Here is an 18,627-nt window from a genome sequence, read left to right on the forward strand (position 1 = left end):
GCTACAGCTTAGCTTCAGTCATTCTACTAGCCAAAGCTGCAATGGTACTATCCCCCTTCTCTTCGTCATGACACCAGCCTGGCTTATCAGCTAGATCGTCCGGCTTAGGTCCCTCTCGTCCTATATCACCAGCTTTCTTTCCCTCAGGTCTCCATCTCCACCTCAGTCTATCTTCGTCTGAGAGCTACATCAGATGCACAAATCAGCTCTGAGGGCGGCAGCTCCTTGTAACAGTTGATCACTTACTTTACCCTCTATGAGATCTACTACATATCTTCCTACAATAGGTAACATCTTGAACGTATGACCGCAATCTCCCGTAGCCAATACCAGTCCCTTGTACCTGGGATCTTCAGTCAATAACCAATTTCCATCGTACGAGTCTGTACACCAGCATATAGCTTTATCGAACAAAGGTCTATCTGCAAATTGGGGGAAACAAGTTTTGATTACTTTTCTGATGGCCTGTTCACCTTCTTCTGGTATGGTATCCGTAGGGTTCAGAGCGTGAGATCTGGGAACAGACATGGTGATATCCTTATCTGATCCAAATGGTCGACATGATGCCAAACGGGTGTAACCTTCGAATTCATTGACGAACTTCATTATTCCCTCTGGTGATGGTTCCATGAAAAAGCCCTGTGGAATTGCATTGTCAGAAAGGCAACTCACTGAAGATGCGGGGACAACTTACCAGCTCACTACTGTACATCGTGGGGGTATTCTGAAGCTGCTTGACCTCTTCGGGTGTCATTTGGATATGCCCAAATTGCCAGCACTACACGAATGCACTTTCAGCGTGTATACTCTCTAGTATAGAGTGGACACACTCACCTTGGATACACATTGATCTTCTAGATCCAATAAAGTAGGCGACCAAGCCCCCGTAGCCAGTATCACCAGATCCGCAGGCCACTCTGTCCCATCTACAGTCCTGACACCCAGACATGTTTGTCCATCTTCACCTAGAATCAAAGATTTGAAAGTACCCGACGTTCCGAAAGCACTTTTCACTCCCAGCTTTCTCAACTCTGCTCCGACCGCTGTCAAAGCATCTCGAGCTGCTACCCATCCTGCGTCTCTGATATACAAGCCTTCCCACCCCTACAGAATATCGTCAGCTACTTAATGTTACAGATGATATAGCCTTAGTATACTCACCTCGACATCTCCCTGATTCATGTACGAAGCTTTCTTGAGTATATCTTCCTTACTTCTCAGCCATTCTACGTTGTCTCTTCTGCCAGTTGAGTGATTTAGATCGTACTGCTTTTTCAACCGTTCCAAACGACCTTCATCGTTATGGGCTAAATCCAACTGTTCCACTCACATAGTCAGCAAGCATGCTATTTTCTGTTTTGAACAATCTGGGTTGAAGGACTCACTCTGCCAACTGGATGTAAGAAAGGTGTAAATAAACGATCATTGTTCCATGCATCCCAAGTCTCGAAAGCTAATCTCCCCCATATCCCTTCAACATACTGAGTACTGATCATCTGCTCATCACAACATCAAATCAACATGCTTATACTAATACATTCTGTACGGATATATTATTTTTATTCACCTTGTTCATATCATTTCCTGCAGAGTTAGCAGAAGGGGGCTGGAACATGTCCAACACCCTCACATCCGTATACCCTCTCCTAGCTAGATGGAGAGCAGTCGACGAACCCATCGTCCCTGCACCTCCCACCACGAGGATCGGGGATTCTTTCGATATCATCGTCTGAACTTGTTGTCCGGTATGGTGAGTCTAGATAAGCTAAGGTCTTCGATGTGAGTGTTACAAGTAGAGTAGTAAAAACGATAAGACCTAATCGACATCTTCCGACATGCATACCAACCCCCTGAGTGTCTGCGATTGAGAGATGAAAGCATCTTGAGTCGACGGGTCCGTGAAAGTGGACAAACAAGCAAAATCGTTTCCGAAGTGTTTCTACGTGTAGACGCGAGAGCGATAAGAATGCAAGCAGTGTACGAGCGGATTTCGGGTTTGAGTTGCTTCACTTCCAGCTGCATTTCAGGGTGTCCGTCTGTTCAACTTATCTCACATGACCTTATCTCTCAAGTTGGGTTTATCTACCCAATCATGCGACTTGCACCTAAAAAGGTAATTGGTAAATGACAATTTATATGCCGTAAATTGAACGGACCGACTAAGACCGGTGTCTTTCCTCTTCACGCGCCCCCTATCTCATGTTATGGAAACCACAACTCCTTTACGGAAAGTATATCCCGAATTCTATCGATAGACTAGAATACCGGGAAGAAGCGTTTATACATAAGTGATCTCATCCCAGATCATCTATCCTTCTTTCCCTCCATTAGTCAAAGCCACCTAACTTCGAGTTCTACTCTACCGATACGATACGATCGATAATCAAGATGGGCACTACAGCATACCACGAACATGACGATCGAGAAAAAGGAGATATGATCGAACCTCAGGTAGTACCTCATGCACCTGATGAGCCTGTCATCCACACTAAAGATCTCGATGCTATCAAAGACAAGAATGTAAGTTCCCAATTCTGAGTTCGGCCAAAAAACTTGCCATGTGGCATATTGAGCCGAGCGGCGATTGGCAGTTGCTGACACATAAAACCAAATCGCTATAGTACGATGTCGGAGCTGAATATTTCGCTGAGTTGGCCCAACGAGCCGATGCACATGAGATCATGGCTCCCTGGACAGAAGCAGAGGAGAAAGCTGTGCTTAGAAAAGTCAGTTCAAAGTTCAAAAAAGTTGAAAAACCAAAAAGAAATATGCGATTTTTCGCCCCAGGACTGATAGACATTTGATTTTTTCAGCTCGACATGATCGTTTTGCCTCTCGTTACCATGTCCTTGATGATGGGCGGTATTGACAAGGTGATTTTGGGTACCTCCGCGAGCTTCGGTCTCAGAACGGACTTGCATTTGGTCGGACAACAATATTCGTGGAGTTCTTCCATTAGTGAGTGACCCACGCACCATCCTCCCAGCTTCTAAGGGATAAGAAAGGGTTTTTGACGAAAATGCAACATTAGTTTTCTTCGGTTCCATCTTAACTGTTTTCCCGCAATCATGGCTTATCCAAAAGCTTCCTACTGGAAAGGTACGCTTGCACTCTTCCAGCTTGTTTATACCTTTTGTTTGACGCTGACGACTTCTCTTTTCTTGGGATGCCAGGTTTTCTCTTTCAATGTGTTCATGTTTGGTATTATGACTTTTGCCACTATGGGTGTTAAGAATGCTGGCGGTCTCCAAGCTGTTCGTTTCATCCTAGGTATGTTTGAGGGTATGAACACTTCGGGAGCTGGTCTTGTGGTAAGTAGTCGTTTTGTGAGTTAGTGAGAAGGCCACGATGCTGATATTGGCCATCTCCTTAGATCGGTATGTGGTGGAAGAAAGAGGAACAAGGTGTCCGAACTGTCATTGTATTCAACACCCTCTCTTCTGTTGTCAATGGATTGTTATCGTGAGTGGCGATCACTTCAGTAAGGTTGAGGTAATCATTAACGGGCAGTAATGATCATTAGATATGCTGTTCAATTTTACACTCCAACCGCTCATTTATCCAGATGGCAACTGTTGTTCTTGATCACTGCGTAAGTCTTATCCTTATTCACGATGTTGTTGATACAATGCTGATGTCTTGTATAGGTGCATCTCCGTCACCTTTGGTATTTTGGATTGGATCTTCTTCCCTTCAAACCCAACCAGAGCTTGGTGGTTGGTGAGTATCTTTCGTCCACTCACATCGTGACATTGCTGATTTAAGTTGTAGACGGAGAGGCAAAGATACATCGCTGTGGCTAGATTGGCGGGTAATCAAACGGGTATGGTCAACACTCACGTAAGTATATATCACCTTCTTTCTGCAGTGATCGAGCTCATCTGTATCCGAATCAGACTAAATGGGATCAAGTCAAAGAGGCTTTACTCGATATTCGAACTTGGTTATATTTCCTTATATCAATCACGTAAGTGTCAAGACTCTGCACTTGTCAAGGCGATGGTCACACTCCTTGAGAAAACAAGACGTACTGACCTTTGAATGTAATAGTTTGAACATTCCCAATGGTGGTCTGAGTGGATTTTACTCTATCGTAGTTGCAGGTCTCCATTTCAGTACCAAGCAATTGACTCTCATGAACATGCCGACTGTGAGTCACCATCACCATGCTCGTTCGCCTGACCAAGCACTAACAATTCCAGTTGACATAGGGACCTATCGGATGGTTCGCAGCCTTCTTCTGGGTTTGGCTCGCCAAGCGAACTCGTCAACCTCTTCTCTGTGCAATGGGTTCAGTTATAGGTAAGTAAACACTTAAACGACAAAGTTCTCCGTCTGACGAACCTCTGCTTTGCAGTCTGTTTAATCGGCACGGTGGTCCTCAAGGTTGTTCCACACAGCAACATCGGCGGATCCTTAGCTGGTTTATACATCGTTTATATGTACTGGGGTGAGTCCTGATCACAGCCGCAGATCTTTGATGACCCCAAGCATGCCTCGCTGACGTTTTTGGCGTTCTTGGACAGCTCCCTACATGGTATTCGGCCAGCTAATCATGTATCACAACGTCGGAGGAACCACAAAGAAGGTAGCTGTCTTTGGAATCTCATATTTAGGTGAGTTGATGTCGAAAACAAGTCCGAGGACGATGAGAAGACCTCTCCAGATGATGAGTGAAAGTGGCACAAACACGTGTTTGACGCGTGTTGTACGGTAGTTCTGCGGCTGACGCCGCTCTTTTCTTCAGGTTACGCTGTAGGGAATTTAGTGGGACCTCAATCCTTCCGAGCTAAAGAAGATCCTTCATACCCAACCGCCTATACCGTAATGTTAACTGGATATTGCGTCTGTATGGGTCTCTTGTCCCTCTATGGGTTCTTGTGCTGGAGGGATAACAAGAAGAAGGTCATCCAAGAACAAGAATACATGAGCGCTTTGGATGGTCAAGAGGAAGATATCGGTGCGGAATGGAAAGATCTCACTGATAAACAGGTAAGTAAAGATTCTACATCGCTTATACACCTCGTATACTCGTAAATTTTCAAGAAAAATTTGCTAATATGTTTCGTCCCATTTGTCTTTCTATTGTAGAACCCTAAATTTAGACATACCTACTAGCCGGTTTTCTTATTGGCAATGAAACATATTTGCTGTATTGTATGCGACTCTCAACAGCGTAAAATTGCTTTTGCCTTACGACTCGATTATCTATAGACTACTTTACTATGACAACTTGCTTCTTTAGGATTTGATCAGATTATCCCTACGTTTTTGGTACTTTTGTATACGGTTTGAGGGTTTTGTGCCCTTTGAAACAGTTGTGAAGATTGAGATGGGTGTGTTCGACGTGCTGAATTTGTAGATTGGCTTTGATGTATTTTGTGGGCGAGGACCACCGTTATCCATAAAGCCAACCAGTGACAGGATATAGCGCTATCATTTGTCATATGGCGAAATAGTTGCAAGCAGTATCGCAGGTGAATGCCCCTAAAGGCTTCTCTCATCATCTCACGACAGCGCAGATAGCTGATCAGCGCCACAATGATACAAATGCATCGATTGGCTATATACTGACAGCTATATACTTAAAATGTATGACTTCAATTTGGCTCTCTTGCTCTGGTCGATACATCATGCGTCGAGCCATTGATCGGATCCGCGACGATATCATTGCAATGACCCTCGATTGACAGGCTGACCATGTATACAGGCACAGTTTAGGCCCCAACAGAACACAATTCTGCAGAAAAAAGAGCATAAGGCGGAAGACGAAAATGGTGAGTTGTGACAATGTCTGAGGCGCAACCCCTTGTGTGTCTTATCGTCCATACACAGGCCAGGTCACTGCCATTTCACACAAGTGTTCGATCTCAACCTGACTTGCATTAAATGTAATGATGGGCTCGACGTATTTCTTCTCGAATCGGGATATCGGGATATAACGTCAGCTTTCACGAGCTCGACGGATGTGATACCCTCGTGACCATATCGGGACAGCCGGAGTAAGAAAACATTGTGCCCCTCGTTCATGTAACAATGAATCTTCATCAGCCATGTAAATGGCATGATAAGATGGAAGAGGTGTTGGACTTGAAAGATGATTCGAGTATGATGGTTTTATCAGTGGTACATTTCGAGTGGACCAACTCCGGTTATCTCGGCGTGATTTAACCGAACACGATCCATCCATCGACCACATCCATCTTACAAGTACAATTCCATCAGCTTCCCCCTCTTCGTTGTTGACTACGTTCACACCCATACCAGTATCCATAGCAACATCGACATGGACATCAACAGCTTGTTCGACGTCAAAGGAAAGGTGAGAAGTGTCTCCCTCTACCTTTGTACTCTTGGGATAAATTACTCATCGAGCTATCTTGCAGGTTGTCCTCGTGACTGGAGGGGGTCGAGGCGTGGGGGAGATGGTGAGCTATACCGTTCAATCGAGACCAGCGTACTGAGGATGTTCTCCTTGTAGATAGCAGCTGGATACACTGCGAACGGAGCCAAGGTAAGTCATGCTGGTCAGCCTATAAGCTTGAACGAGATCGCAGTCAATATCGCAGTCTACTGATGTGTTTATCTCCACCACTGTATAGGTCTATATATCATCCCGAGACGTCAAGGCATGCGAAGAGACAGCCAAAAGATTGACGAAAGATGGTCCAGGAGAGTGTATAGCCATACCAGCTGATTTATCGAAATACGAAGAATGCGAGAGGGTAGTAGCGGAATTGAAGAAGAGGGAGAAAGGTTAGCCGATCATTTCTTTCAGCAATTGCCGTTTGGATCTATAGAAGCTAAATCCTGACACTTCTTCCTTATTAGTACTCCACATACTGGTAAGCTAGCTATCCCTTTGGTACTGAGTCAAATCTCTCAGCAGCTGATGACATGCATATAACACATTCTTCAGGTCAATAATTCCGGTGCAACTTGGGGAGAAGAACTATCAACTTATCCCGATTCAGCATTTACCAAATTGATGACCCTCAACGTACAACGAGTATTCACCTTGACTCAGAAATTGGTACCGTTGTTGAGCAAAGCTCAGGAAGGCGGATTCGTTGGTAGGATAATCAACGTGAGTGTTGTATAGAATATTGCTGTTACTGCGATACTAACCACTCGTAATAGATTGGTTCCATTAACGGTGTGAATCCTCCCGGTCTAGAGACATACGCATATTCAGCTTCCAAAGCAGCTCTACACCAGTGAGTCATCCAGACATGTTCATTCAAATAACAAGATTCATCGCGCTTCATACTAATCTGTTTGTTTCCCAATGTAGATTATCGAAACACCTTTCCACACGTCTCGGTCCAAGTATAGCAGTCAACACCCTAGCTCTAGGTCCATTCAGAAGTAGAATGATGAAATTCACTCTAGACAATTTCGAAAAAGAACTAGCAGATAGTTTACCGATGAAGAGGATCGGTGAGCCAACGGACGTAGCGGCAGCTTGTTTGTGGTTATCTTCCAAAGGAGGAGAGTGGGTGACTGGGTGAGTAAGAATGCCTTCTTTTGACAAGATCTGTCATCCCTACAATCACAAGAAGACGAGAAAGGGGTCTCGCTGCTGAGCCCTGATAATATTTTACAGTACGGTCATTCCCATAGATGGTGGATCGTTAGTAGCTACCCAAGCAAAGTTATAGTTTAACAGGTTCAACGGAGGGTAAAGATGATTGACATTTTTCATAGCTGGGAATATGTTGATTACAAATATGCGCATATGATGCACGATATTGTCATTCAAACAATGCATTGATTTCGTTGTGATAATCCAAAAATATCAATCGTAAAATATATACAACAATCGTCCTAGTGGAATGAACAACAAGGAACGAAACAATCATCAAAAAAGGAGTATATCGTATGCAAGGTGAATAGATATATAAATAGAAATCAACGCTACAGATGGTCCAACCCAATTCTCATTTGATCTGTGTTTGTGTCCTTGTATAGTTCGGTAGGATCATCCAAATGAGATTGAAGATGTTTGATGAGATTTCCGATCCAAAGATGAATTACTTGTAACTCTGGATCTGATTCTTGATAACTACATATAACAAACCATTGTCAGCTCCTGTTTCATTCGTCATACGGGCACGGGGATAATTCACCTCATCCGTTGAATGATTGTTACTATAGTGATGTTTACCAACTCCGAACTTGCCTAATAACCCTTTCAGTCCCTTTTCCTTATGCTCATGCTCATGTTCATGATCATCTTCAGTATCATCATCTGATTTCAACCCTGCACCTCCTCCATTCGATCTGATCGATCTACTTCCACTTCCACTACCGTTTGTCGAGTAGGTAGAAGGCGTATCAACTTGAGGCGATTCCGCTAACATTATCATATTTGATGGTGAAGTGGATATCGTCTGGTTATGATCGGATTTATGACTTTTCATACTTGATGATTTTATCCTTTCTACACTCCCCACCTGAGTCGGTTCATCATCCCGATTGGTAGAAGGGATTGATGCGGATGTCGAAGAGTGAGTGGTGATATGTTTCAAAGGTGATGGTAGATTGTTTCCAACAGCTTTGGTAGTTCGTTCAGTCAAGTTTCTCAAAGTCCTCTTTGATCTGAATAATGAAGTCTGTTTGAATATCTGAGGGATTAGTTCAGTCCATTGAGCATACGCCGATGATTTCAGGTCTATAATTTCAGATCACCAACATCAGCACGTTATACAGTATGATTGTAAGAAAACTGTCATACCTTTCTTCACATGTTCGAAGATTTCCTCGGGTACCCAGTATTTACCGGTATACACCAAATCGGGAGCTTTGAAGTTGAAATTCACACATTCAGGCATACTCAACGTACTATGTTTTCTAGTATCGTCTCGCTAAACACTCAAATGGTCAGCTTTCAAACACTCGTCATATGGCAAAAGAGGTAGACGATCTGCACTCACAGTATAGCTCAAAGTCAAATTCATTCTATGGAAGCTTATTTTCCCGAAATACCTATTCGTCGAAGCTCTTGCCCTCATCTCTTTCGCGTCGTCGTTTTGACCATTGTTGAATGCCGATATCGTCTCAATATCATTATGCGAGTTGATGGACACCTGTGATCTAGATCTCGATAGAGGATAAAGCTCATTTCTTGATGATGGAGCCATGGTAGTCGAAGATGGTATGCTCAAATCATCGGTTGATAACGTCGCCTTGGAAGATATCGACCTGGTATCCGCCTTGTCGGATTTCGTTTTCGTACTATTCATACCATTGGGAGCAGCACCGTTACCGTTCATGGATTGCTGAAGTTTTGCTCGTTCTCTTCTTCTCCTAATTCGATCTGAGAAAATGTAATCTACAACCTGATGACCCATTTTCTCTTCTATACCAAACCTAACACTTGCAAGTTCCACGTCGACTACGGGGAAGACCGGTATACCCCCGATAGGCGGGTACGAACTCCAGTATACTTTTGCGAAAGGCGGTCTACCTTTCTTCTTCCAAGTCGAAGTATCTTGACTGACAATCATTCCATCGAATTTTGCGTCGGGTGCTAAGGAGCTGACCAGGACGGTGCCCAGGACCAACGCACAATCTGTCGAACCATTCTTGTTGTTGCTGTAGGAACATAGAGCTGAACCCATTGTGACCTGAGCTAAGGAGGATATACAATCTTCCTTGAGCATCCGCCAGGACACTTCTCTAAGTCGTATATCTAATCGTAAAGCATTCTTCAGGAAAGCTCTAGCATCATCTTTAGCGAGAGTATTGGCGATCATTGCATTGATGGTGTACAAGCTTTCATATCCTTCTGCAAGGTCTGCTCGAATCTTAAATAACTCATCTTTACCCGCTTCTTCCAACTTCTCTAAATTTGTCTCATATCCTCGTTGTAATTCCATAAGGTGTCGCATAGTCTGCTGTAATGTATGGATATCCACGAGTAATCGATTTGTGTCTCGATCGGCAGAATCAAATTGTCGACTGAAATCTTTGACAGCTTGATTTCGATGTTGATGATCTGGATCAGAGTAGATGAGCAAGTCGGTGATGATGGTGTATAGGGCGTCGTAGTGTTTTGACGTAGCGAAAAGTTTGATTTGAGGTGTTATGATTGTCATGAGGTCCTACAGGATACGCATCAGCATTGCTCTTTTGGGATAAAGGATGACATTTACCTGATGGATTCTGAGATGTTCGATCGGATCACCATTCTCATTCACAGCTTTGGGCCATCTCAACTGTCTGGGGATCCTTAGTCGATTAAACTTATCGTAAGACCCAGCGATATCAGTTCGGAGGAGAATTCGGTCGTAGTCCGTCGCTTGACTCTTCGCATCAAGGAAGATTTCGAGAGGTACGAAATCCAATCCACTCGAGACGGTTCCTGATCTTTCCCTATTGAGTGCTTCTGTAGTAGGATAGAACGCTTGCACTTCTTTCAACAACGCATAGCTCCTAAAACGTAATGACCGGTCAGCATAAGTCTCGCTGTCGTTGCCTAGAACTCACCTGGTGAGTACGTCTGAAGTGACATCAGCTTCTGATTCAGGATCTTCTACCGCGAATCTCTTGATGGACGCTTCTTCAACGGCCAAAAGTACGATCGCACTTTCCGTCGCGTTGCTTCTCAAAGCGATCTGAGGTTTGAAAATTGATATTTGCATTTTCGGTCTCAAGGTGCACTCCGATGGTATACCGAGGCTGGCCGTTCGATAGGCCGCAGGGTTATTATCGATATTCAGGAATTGGAAGATAGAGTCCAGAGGTTTTTCGGTCAACGATTTGGCCAGTTGGCCAACCATATCTTCGGGGACATTCGTCTCGTGCGGTTCACTGTTATCTAAAGCTTCCAGAAATCGTTTCCTTCGGCGGATGAATTGTTCTCGATAGTTTCGTAAAGACCTATAGGTATCACTCATGTCAGACGATGAATATCACGGTGCGATCATGCGATACACTTACACGTGAGAAACATGATACTCTTCTTTCCTCCTATCACTAACAGAATACGCATACGCCCAGAGCAAAGGTCTACTAAGATCGTTGTAGAAGAGTCTCGGGGAATGAACTTCAATCGTATCTTGGAAAGGTCTTTCTGGTGATTTCCGTCTACCAGACTCATCAAATTGAACCGGATTGTGGCGCTCAATCTTCACAAGGTGTTTCTTAAGCAGGTTGATAGCATTTTGAGTGATCATCAGGTCATTCTAGATCCACAGATCAGCTTCTTGCATATGATTTCTATGATTTCAACAACAGGGGGGCTCACTTGGTATTCAGCACTATTGGCGGTAGGATAACTTTCCAATCTAGCTTGCAATTCCGCTATTCTCTTTCTAACAATCCTCATGTCCACCTCTGCTCTAGTCTCAGCTTCATCAAGATAACAATGATGGGTCTTCTCAAAACCGAATTTACTACTCTCTACTCCATCAGATGCTGATTTCCGGTCCTTATCATCACGTTTGGCATTTTGATTCAAATCCGTCGTATTGGTTCTTCGACAGAAGTAGACATGTGGGCAGTCTCCGAAATCGACAATCTCAACCTGAGGATCTTCGTCTAATGGTTTCCTATCCGCATCTATATAGTCGGTAAGATCGAACCATACTTTCGTTCCTCGAGGTAATTCAGATGCTCGAGGTAAAGCTTCATATAGCTGAGCATCAAGCCTGACCCGCTCGATGAAATGCGCTCTTATGCCTTTGATCGTAAGATCATCGGCGACGACATCAGCAGCATAGAGCGGTCGATGAGTGTTGGCTCTGAATTCTTGGAGTTTCTCTTTGTATTCCATCTTCTCTTGTAATCTTTGATGAGCATCGAAAAGCAGTCGTCCAGCTCGGACCTTGATGCCTAAGGATTCGGATTTCCCTTGCGCCCATAGTTCCTTAGTCACTTGAGGGTATATATGTGAGACGTATACTGGTTTCAGATCGAAGCGGTACTGGTTCAGTCAGCTTTGATCGATGCAGACACTAACTCACTTTAAGCGTAGCAAGAGGTTTACTCTCTTTCTTTGACTTCCTTCGAGAACCGATGTAGAGACTTCCCGGCGAGCCACCTTCTTGTGGCCCCTCACGTGTAGGAAGCCACGTCACATGGTTGAAAAGTCTCCACCATCTCAGGAAATGGTGCATCGCTTTCGGTGTGCAATGGAAGCTGTTGACATTGGCTGGATCTTCATTCTCCAATCGCTGTTCGACGACAGGGTGGGTAGGAGCAATGACCGAGACGGAGAAATGGGTATAATCGGATCGGAAGCCTTCGTAGGAGTCGACGGGCTGGATATACAACCACATGTCAGCATGGAGTATGATGTTCAAGGTCAATATAGATTGTGGCCATCCTATCACTCACTCTTCCTACTTTCTCCTCTTCCCTCTTGATAGCCTCCGGACTCCTTAAGATGACCTTCTGGTGAGGAAGGAAATCGAATTTTCTGCATTTCCTATGCAAGTGATTATCCGTATCTCCACACCCATTCTCGCAGTCCCATGGTCTGCAAGTCCTCTCTCGGCCGAATCCAAATCCGACTTTGGTACCATTCACGAATTTGGCGCAAGGTTTGGTATATCGTCGGTTGATCAGAGATGACTCAGATTCGTCGGCTCCATGTGTAAACGTAGATCCAGATAAAGGAGTGGAAGTGTCATCTGATCTGGTCGGTGAGCCTGTCGCGGCACTATCGTTGAGAGCGGTTAAGCTAGGGGCAAAAAGGTAATCAGTATTATTGTTAGCTGTACCGTGAAATTTCATCAGACTCACTCCGGTATAGCTACCAGCAAATGATCCGCTACGATCTGTACAGCTTCGTGATCTTCATTCGGCTGATTGATCAGCAATTTGGTGTTGCCTTTCCAAGCTAAGGCGAAACCAGCCCCAAGCCCAGTAAGCTGGTATGGATCGAAGGTACCTGAATATCCAAGATACGTCATTCAGTGAGCCTCTAGTTCTCTACGACATTGTTTTAGGTTCCTTTTGGACTTACCTTTCAAATGTAGATGCACTGGTCCCTCAAACTCTACGATCGGTTTCAAATGACAGATCAGCCTCATCTTATCGAACGCACCTAACTTGGGTGAAGGGTCTCGAGGGGGATGAGAGAAGGTCTCGATCACTTTGACGAAATCCTGTACAGCAAATTGGTATGACATTCCCCAAGTGAATTCTGTTGTCTTCTTCGAATTGATCTTGAATCTAGGTTCACCATACAGTTTAACAGGCATAATTGTCTTGGCCACATTCACCCATAACCCCTCATAGGCTGGTCCACCACAGTGTTTGGGAAGGACCTCGACAGGTACGTAAACTGTAGAATCATCATTGGCGAATTCCTCTGCAATGATTATAGTGGAGGTCATTTGGAACGTCGGTGGTGATAGCATTCCATCTTGCGTAGGAGGAACACAGCTGGAAGGCTGGATTCTCAACATCGGTAGAGGATAATCTCGTAAAGTACATTTCGCTTCTGACATTGTCCAATCCAATTTCAGAGGGACCATCAGGGAGAATTCCGTACCTTCGTCAAAGGGTGATGAGACTTTACCCATATACTCGATGATTTCATTACGTCCTAGACCAGGATCCGACACAGTGAACTTGGCATCCTGAAATGTCGCTCGGAACAATGGGGCAGTTTGACTTGAAGGAACGATACTGATAGGTAGCTTGATATTTGGTCCACACCCATGCATGGGTTTCAACGTCATGGCTTCCCGTCTTCTCTGTTCGTGTTTCGCAGCTTTCATCCTCTTAATCCAGTTGCCAGCTAAATGGGAATCAAGTCGTTGTCTAGCTTCTTCGGGAGTAACCGTAGCCTTCTTCGTAAGTCTGGGCTCGGGTCGGTTGGATCCATTATCATGCAGGCTATCTTCCGATGACGAGTTGGAATTGTTGTTCAGTATGAGGATCTTCTTTGCGAAAACGTCTTCCAAAGAATTTCGTTTGGCCTGCTCCAAGAATCCAGCTCGCCAAATCAAGTTGAGACTAGTATCGGCTGCGTCATCTTTCGCTTCTAAAGAGATGTAACCTATCTCAAGGCAGATCTTGGGCACTCGTTTGGGTTGTTCTGCTATCGACCTATGTCGAGTGATGAATTCGCTAGATCTGAAGAAGTTTACAATTATAACCTTGAGAGCTTTTATGGTCACGTTGATATCCAGAATGAGACTATTCATGAGGTATTTGTGCGGTATCCTAACCCGGATAGCCTCAATCTTTGGGTGTATCAGCAGAGGTGATCCGGGATCAGAAAACTGAATTGCTAGCTTCTTGATTCGACCAAGTTCCTCCCAGTCACCAACTATAGTTGGGGAAGGCACGTACACTAATGCCTGATCAGCAGAGACTGATAACCCTTTAGAGGGTAACTTATTGATAGATACGTGGGACGAGTAAAGGTAAATTTGTTCCTTGAGTGGGAAAGCAAAGTGAGCCGTGAAGTTGGGTATCAAGATGCTGATGCTGAGGTTGGAAGACTGTCGCGGAGTATTATCGATGACCTTGGGTCGTTTCCAAGCATTGGCCAACTTTCTGAGGGTAAGAGCGGTATGCAGGTTGGAATAGAGGTGAGAGTGGTTGCTGATCATAGCGACATTATCAAATCGTGCTGTGATTTTGAACTCGGTATCTACGTCTGCCTTTGTTTGCTGGATGGTAAGGTGTAATCGAGTATTTTTCACTCTGAGCCAAGGTCTTTGTGCCTGTTCCGTACCGGTGACTTCGATTGGAGGCACGTTATATTCGAGTTTTGAGAGATAATCTTCCAATGGAGGAAGAGTCGATGTATGCCTTTGATCATCAGGCAGTTGTTGCATCTCCTTTTCCCTTACAGCCTTCAGACGGGCCCATAACCTCTGAGAACCCCAATGACACTGATCCTCCTTGAGTTCGTTGCTTGGTACAGATTTGACCACTAATTTCTGTCGGGTTCCACCTCTCGCAGCAAACTTCTGTCCGTTGTATATAGGCTGCATTACCAAGTCTTCCACTACAAGCGACGTCAAAGCTGCTGATCCGCCATTGGGTCTATATCTGCTGGCGAAAGCAAGTGCTTGAACGGTGATATCTTCTGGAAGATGAAGTTTCACACGTGTGGGCGCGGTGAGCTGGTGGCGCCAAGGGAAAGCTTGAGCGTAATGCCTATACAAGGCATATTCAAATACCGCTGACGTCTGTATCCATGTGCCTCGTACAGGAGAGCCGTTGGTACTATGCAATGCAGGGTTGATATCTTTGTGACCCACGAAAAGATTGATAGTGCCCAGCGAGAATCGAGCTGACATACCGGACGGCAGTCTGTCGAGTGGACTTTTGGTCTGCGAAGCCGATCTTCGAGGTTCCTGAGATGATCCTTGTTGATGTGCTTGGCCCATCGCTATCAGAGCATCAATAACATCCTTCCTCCAGAGATTGATGTGTATTCCTTCGTCTATGCCGAGATCCACACTGGAAGACAATGAAGCCCAGTCAAAAGAAGTTGACTCTATAAATCCTCTTCCATCGATGTAATTGGTTCGTCCGAAAACATCTCCACCGACCGTACCATGTATTCTTCCTATACTTGCAAGTTCCGAAAACTTGTCATCGGATAATTTGATCTTGATTCTGATAGGCTCTATGTTCATTTGGGCATCACCTCGAAGGCAAGTCGAGAAGTCCTCGTATAAGAAGGCAGCGGGTCGGTCTGGGGGTCGTCTGGCTTCTGAAGGGAGGTCTGATGATGGAAGAACAAGATCGACGCATTTTAGCTTGTTTCGATTTTCTCTTATTTTCTCCTCATCCTCGAATGCTTTCCGGTTGGTGGTCTTGTCCCTTCGTCGGCCAACCAGGTCCGAGAAGGCAGTAAAACAGCCTAGGTGTACACCATCGGAGTCGAATGTGAGTGCGGTCGAGTTCTCTGACAGTCGGTCCGCGAGATGAGCTGAAATGTGACCAACATTGAAGACCATACGGAGTCGGGGCGGGAGATTATGCTGAGATTGTTGTTGAACTTGATCTACAGCTTGCTGTGCTTTTTCTTTCGGATGGGTCAGTCGCCAAGCGGCAGCCAGCTCATGGAGAAGCTGAAGGTCGATGGCTGTATTTACAGAACCGATTTCACCTCGTAAAACAATCAAAGCAAGGTTGGGATCGCTAGAAAAGAGGAGTTCCTCCCGCCTCCACCCGGCCGGTCTCCAGGAGGAGAAACCATCAATGGCGCCATTCTGAACGACAAAAAGTTGACTTTTCTCCTCAGACTTCTCCTGAGGTGCGAGGCAATCGAGGTTAATAGATTCCCAATTGACTGAAAATCCGACTCCTCGTATCTTGGATTCTGGTGCTGGGTTGGTCCCGAAAGCGTTTCGTGCTCGTTCATTGTTGGATGAATCAGCTGCGGTGAGTGTCAGATCTAGACGGGTAAGATCGATAGACACGGTGTATCTTTCGTTGGCTGGTGGTACGGAGGAGGGGGATGGATTTGCAGGTGAGGATAGATAGTGAACTACGGTAAATTTTTGTAGGTTCACATTGACTGATCTAATAGCTCGGAGAACAGTCTGCAAGGTAAAAATGCAAGTATATCAGCGGCATATCATGTCGAATCAGAGCAACTCACTCTTGACCATCCTCTTGAGCTCCACCTGTTAGGTCTGACATGTACTGGTCTCTTCCCGGATCTTCGGTTATGCCTCTTAGCCATGTCTAAAAGCTTTTGAACTCCTTCGATATGAGCCTTCACTTCCCCTGCCTCCAGCTGGCCTTCAAGGGTATCTTCACCCCACAAACCTTTCTTCGGCCCGAAGCCTAGACCAAGGGAAGCTTTGGTCCTACCGCTCACTCCTATCAGCGTCTCAAATCCTTCATTCGTGATTGGAGGGAGGTGATTTGACGTCGTATGACGAAGAAGTGCATGTATGGAGCGGAAAGAGGTCGAATTTGAGAGTGCCTGAGTAGACACGCTATCGGATTGTTGCAAGATCGATGATTTTCGTTGTACCAATCTTACGTTGACCACAGAAGCTGTTCCTACTACGGAACCGTATAATCGTCCTGTCACTCTATTCCATACATATCCAGCGGTTGCACTGGTGCTACTCGAGAAGACCGACGCTCTTCTTCTCGCATCGGCCAAACGGGATGTGGATCTTTCATATCGACTTGGTGTACCTCCCAAGGATGGCTCAGGAATGGCCAAAGATCCGAACGTAGGCGACATAGGAGGTGAGCTGATAGGCGACCATGGCGGTGAGTTTGGTGGCGAAAAAGTCAAAGTCGAAGTTCTGCCTCTTTCAGCGAAAGAAGGTGAATATATGAGTGGGTTTTGTCGCATGAACTCTTGACATCCTGCTTGAGGTGAGGGTGTAGGTGTATTGGGCTGGTAAGGGTTGGGTGGTTCTGCATCGGCGACACCCTGGAAATTGATCATTGCACCGAAGCTAAACTCGTCAAAGACTAATTCGATATTGTCAAAATCTTCCAAGATAATACGGCAGTTTTTGAGCTCAATTGACAGAATTCGGGCGAATCCAGGGATGTAATGGATGACAACTTGGATTGCCCATATGAAGTTCTTGACGAGAAAGCCGTCTGTTTGGAATACTGAGCGAAGCAGTGGTGGTAACCCTGACCTCAGAGGTATAGATGTCTGCAGACAAAGGTTAGCTGTCATATCGTGATCATTCAAGGAGCTCTGACTTACTTGAGACGGTTGGTTGATATTCAGTGCTTTGCCCGCACCATTCCGGACTTTTACCACAACATCTTCAATCCTGTAAACGAAGTATCCTACACCTTCATTCTTTCTACCTCCCCATCTCCAAGCTCCGCTCTCAGCTCTGACATCGACATCATCTTTTTTCCATTCTAATCCTCTGAAAGCTCCTACTATGCTGAACCTGGCGGCACGGGCTTGGGGGATTTTATGGCGGATGACCCAAGGCCATAAGATGTAATATTGAGGTAATAATGTGGGGATGACGAGGTAGAAGAACCATTTAACACTGAATCGGATGATCTTCCACCATAAAGACAAGATTGATATGAGGAGATAGATGGGTGATGATACCCCTCTTGTCCACACGAGTGTCAGGAGGAGGAGGATGGTTGGTATGAGATATATTTTAGGGTGGGTGAGTTGAAGTGATAGTGTCATGATGACGCTGAGCCCCTTAGGGCATGAGCGGGAAGATGCTATAAGATAGAGTATAGTCTGTGAAGGTGAAAGAGATTGACAAGATGACTATTGTAGAAGTGCAAATTTAGCAAGACACACGGCAATAGTGATATAAGAGTGTTCGTAGGAAGATAAGATGTAGATTGAAGAGAGAGACAGCATGAAGCGGCAAAGATATCTGATATTTATGTGTTTACCGCTCGATGGTAGATCATGAGAGTACGTATAGTAGATGCGGATTGCAACTTACAGTACCAAGATTAATGATTTTTGGGGGATAAAGTTCAAGGCCCGGTCAAGCGAACACCGCTAGTCACTAATGATGATCATAGTTCGAATCCGTCCATGGGCTATCCGATCACGGCCTGGGGAGCACGTACGACACGAGACTTGATGGCTCGGATAAGACTAGTGAGTCGTGGCTGGTTATCGGGGTAGTTTCAATTTTCAAGGTTGAGAAAGATGGACTTGCGAAGGAATGAAAGGAA

At 45.1% G+C, this 18,627-nt stretch overlaps 4 protein-coding genes across 4 annotated transcripts; 2 read left to right on the forward strand and 2 right to left on the reverse strand.

The window, feature by feature from the left end:
• Position 1: 1 nt before the first annotated feature.
• L199_004143 (uncharacterized protein) lies at positions 2-1,726 on the reverse strand (the record flags this gene model as incomplete). The annotated part of the gene is made up of 7 exons (XM_064889871.1): positions 2-184; positions 247-639; positions 695-778; positions 835-1,104; positions 1,162-1,317; positions 1,386-1,496; positions 1,568-1,726. 7 exons carry the CDS (start codon positions 1,724-1,726, stop codon positions 2-4), a joined length of 1,356 nt encoding a protein of 451 aa, XP_064745943.1.
• Positions 1,727-2,388: 662 nt separating this feature from the next.
• L199_004144 (uncharacterized protein) lies at positions 2,389-5,118 on the forward strand (the record flags this gene model as incomplete). The annotated part of the gene is made up of 16 exons (XM_064889872.1): positions 2,389-2,520; positions 2,622-2,726; positions 2,814-2,958; positions 3,032-3,099; positions 3,174-3,311; positions 3,374-3,462; positions 3,524-3,592; positions 3,648-3,720; positions 3,772-3,840; positions 3,897-3,967; positions 4,051-4,150; positions 4,212-4,302; positions 4,358-4,450; positions 4,527-4,616; positions 4,748-4,992; positions 5,092-5,118. 16 exons carry the CDS (start codon positions 2,389-2,391, stop codon positions 5,116-5,118), a joined length of 1,605 nt encoding a protein of 534 aa, XP_064745944.1.
• A 1,168-nt stretch (positions 5,119-6,286) lies between these two features.
• Positions 6,287-7,661, forward strand: L199_004145 (uncharacterized protein; the record flags this gene model as incomplete). Its single annotated transcript, XM_064889873.1, has 9 exons — positions 6,287-6,322; positions 6,387-6,428; positions 6,482-6,514; positions 6,603-6,756; positions 6,832-6,845; positions 6,920-7,087; positions 7,141-7,217; positions 7,295-7,507; positions 7,607-7,661. The coding sequence occupies 9 exons, from the start codon at positions 6,287-6,289 to the stop codon at positions 7,659-7,661; spliced, it is 792 nt and encodes a 263-aa protein (XP_064745945.1).
• A 320-nt stretch (positions 7,662-7,981) lies between these two features.
• On the reverse strand, positions 7,982-18,118 carry L199_004146 (uncharacterized protein; the record flags this gene model as incomplete). Its single annotated transcript, XM_064889874.1, has 14 exons — positions 7,982-8,065; positions 8,130-8,674; positions 8,738-8,867; positions 8,937-10,106; positions 10,158-10,437; positions 10,492-10,884; positions 10,945-11,189; positions 11,252-11,907; positions 11,966-12,266; positions 12,343-12,688; positions 12,751-12,898; positions 12,974-16,523; positions 16,583-17,611; positions 17,666-18,118. 14 exons carry the CDS (start codon positions 18,116-18,118, stop codon positions 7,982-7,984), a joined length of 9,330 nt encoding a protein of 3,109 aa, XP_064745946.1.
• Positions 18,119-18,627: the final 509 nt, after the last annotated feature.

Source organism: Kwoniella botswanensis, chromosome 1 (genome assembly GCF_036426115.1).
Source record: "Kwoniella botswanensis chromosome 1, complete sequence".
Lineage (NCBI taxonomy): Eukaryota > Fungi > Basidiomycota > Tremellomycetes > Tremellales > Cryptococcaceae > Kwoniella > Kwoniella botswanensis.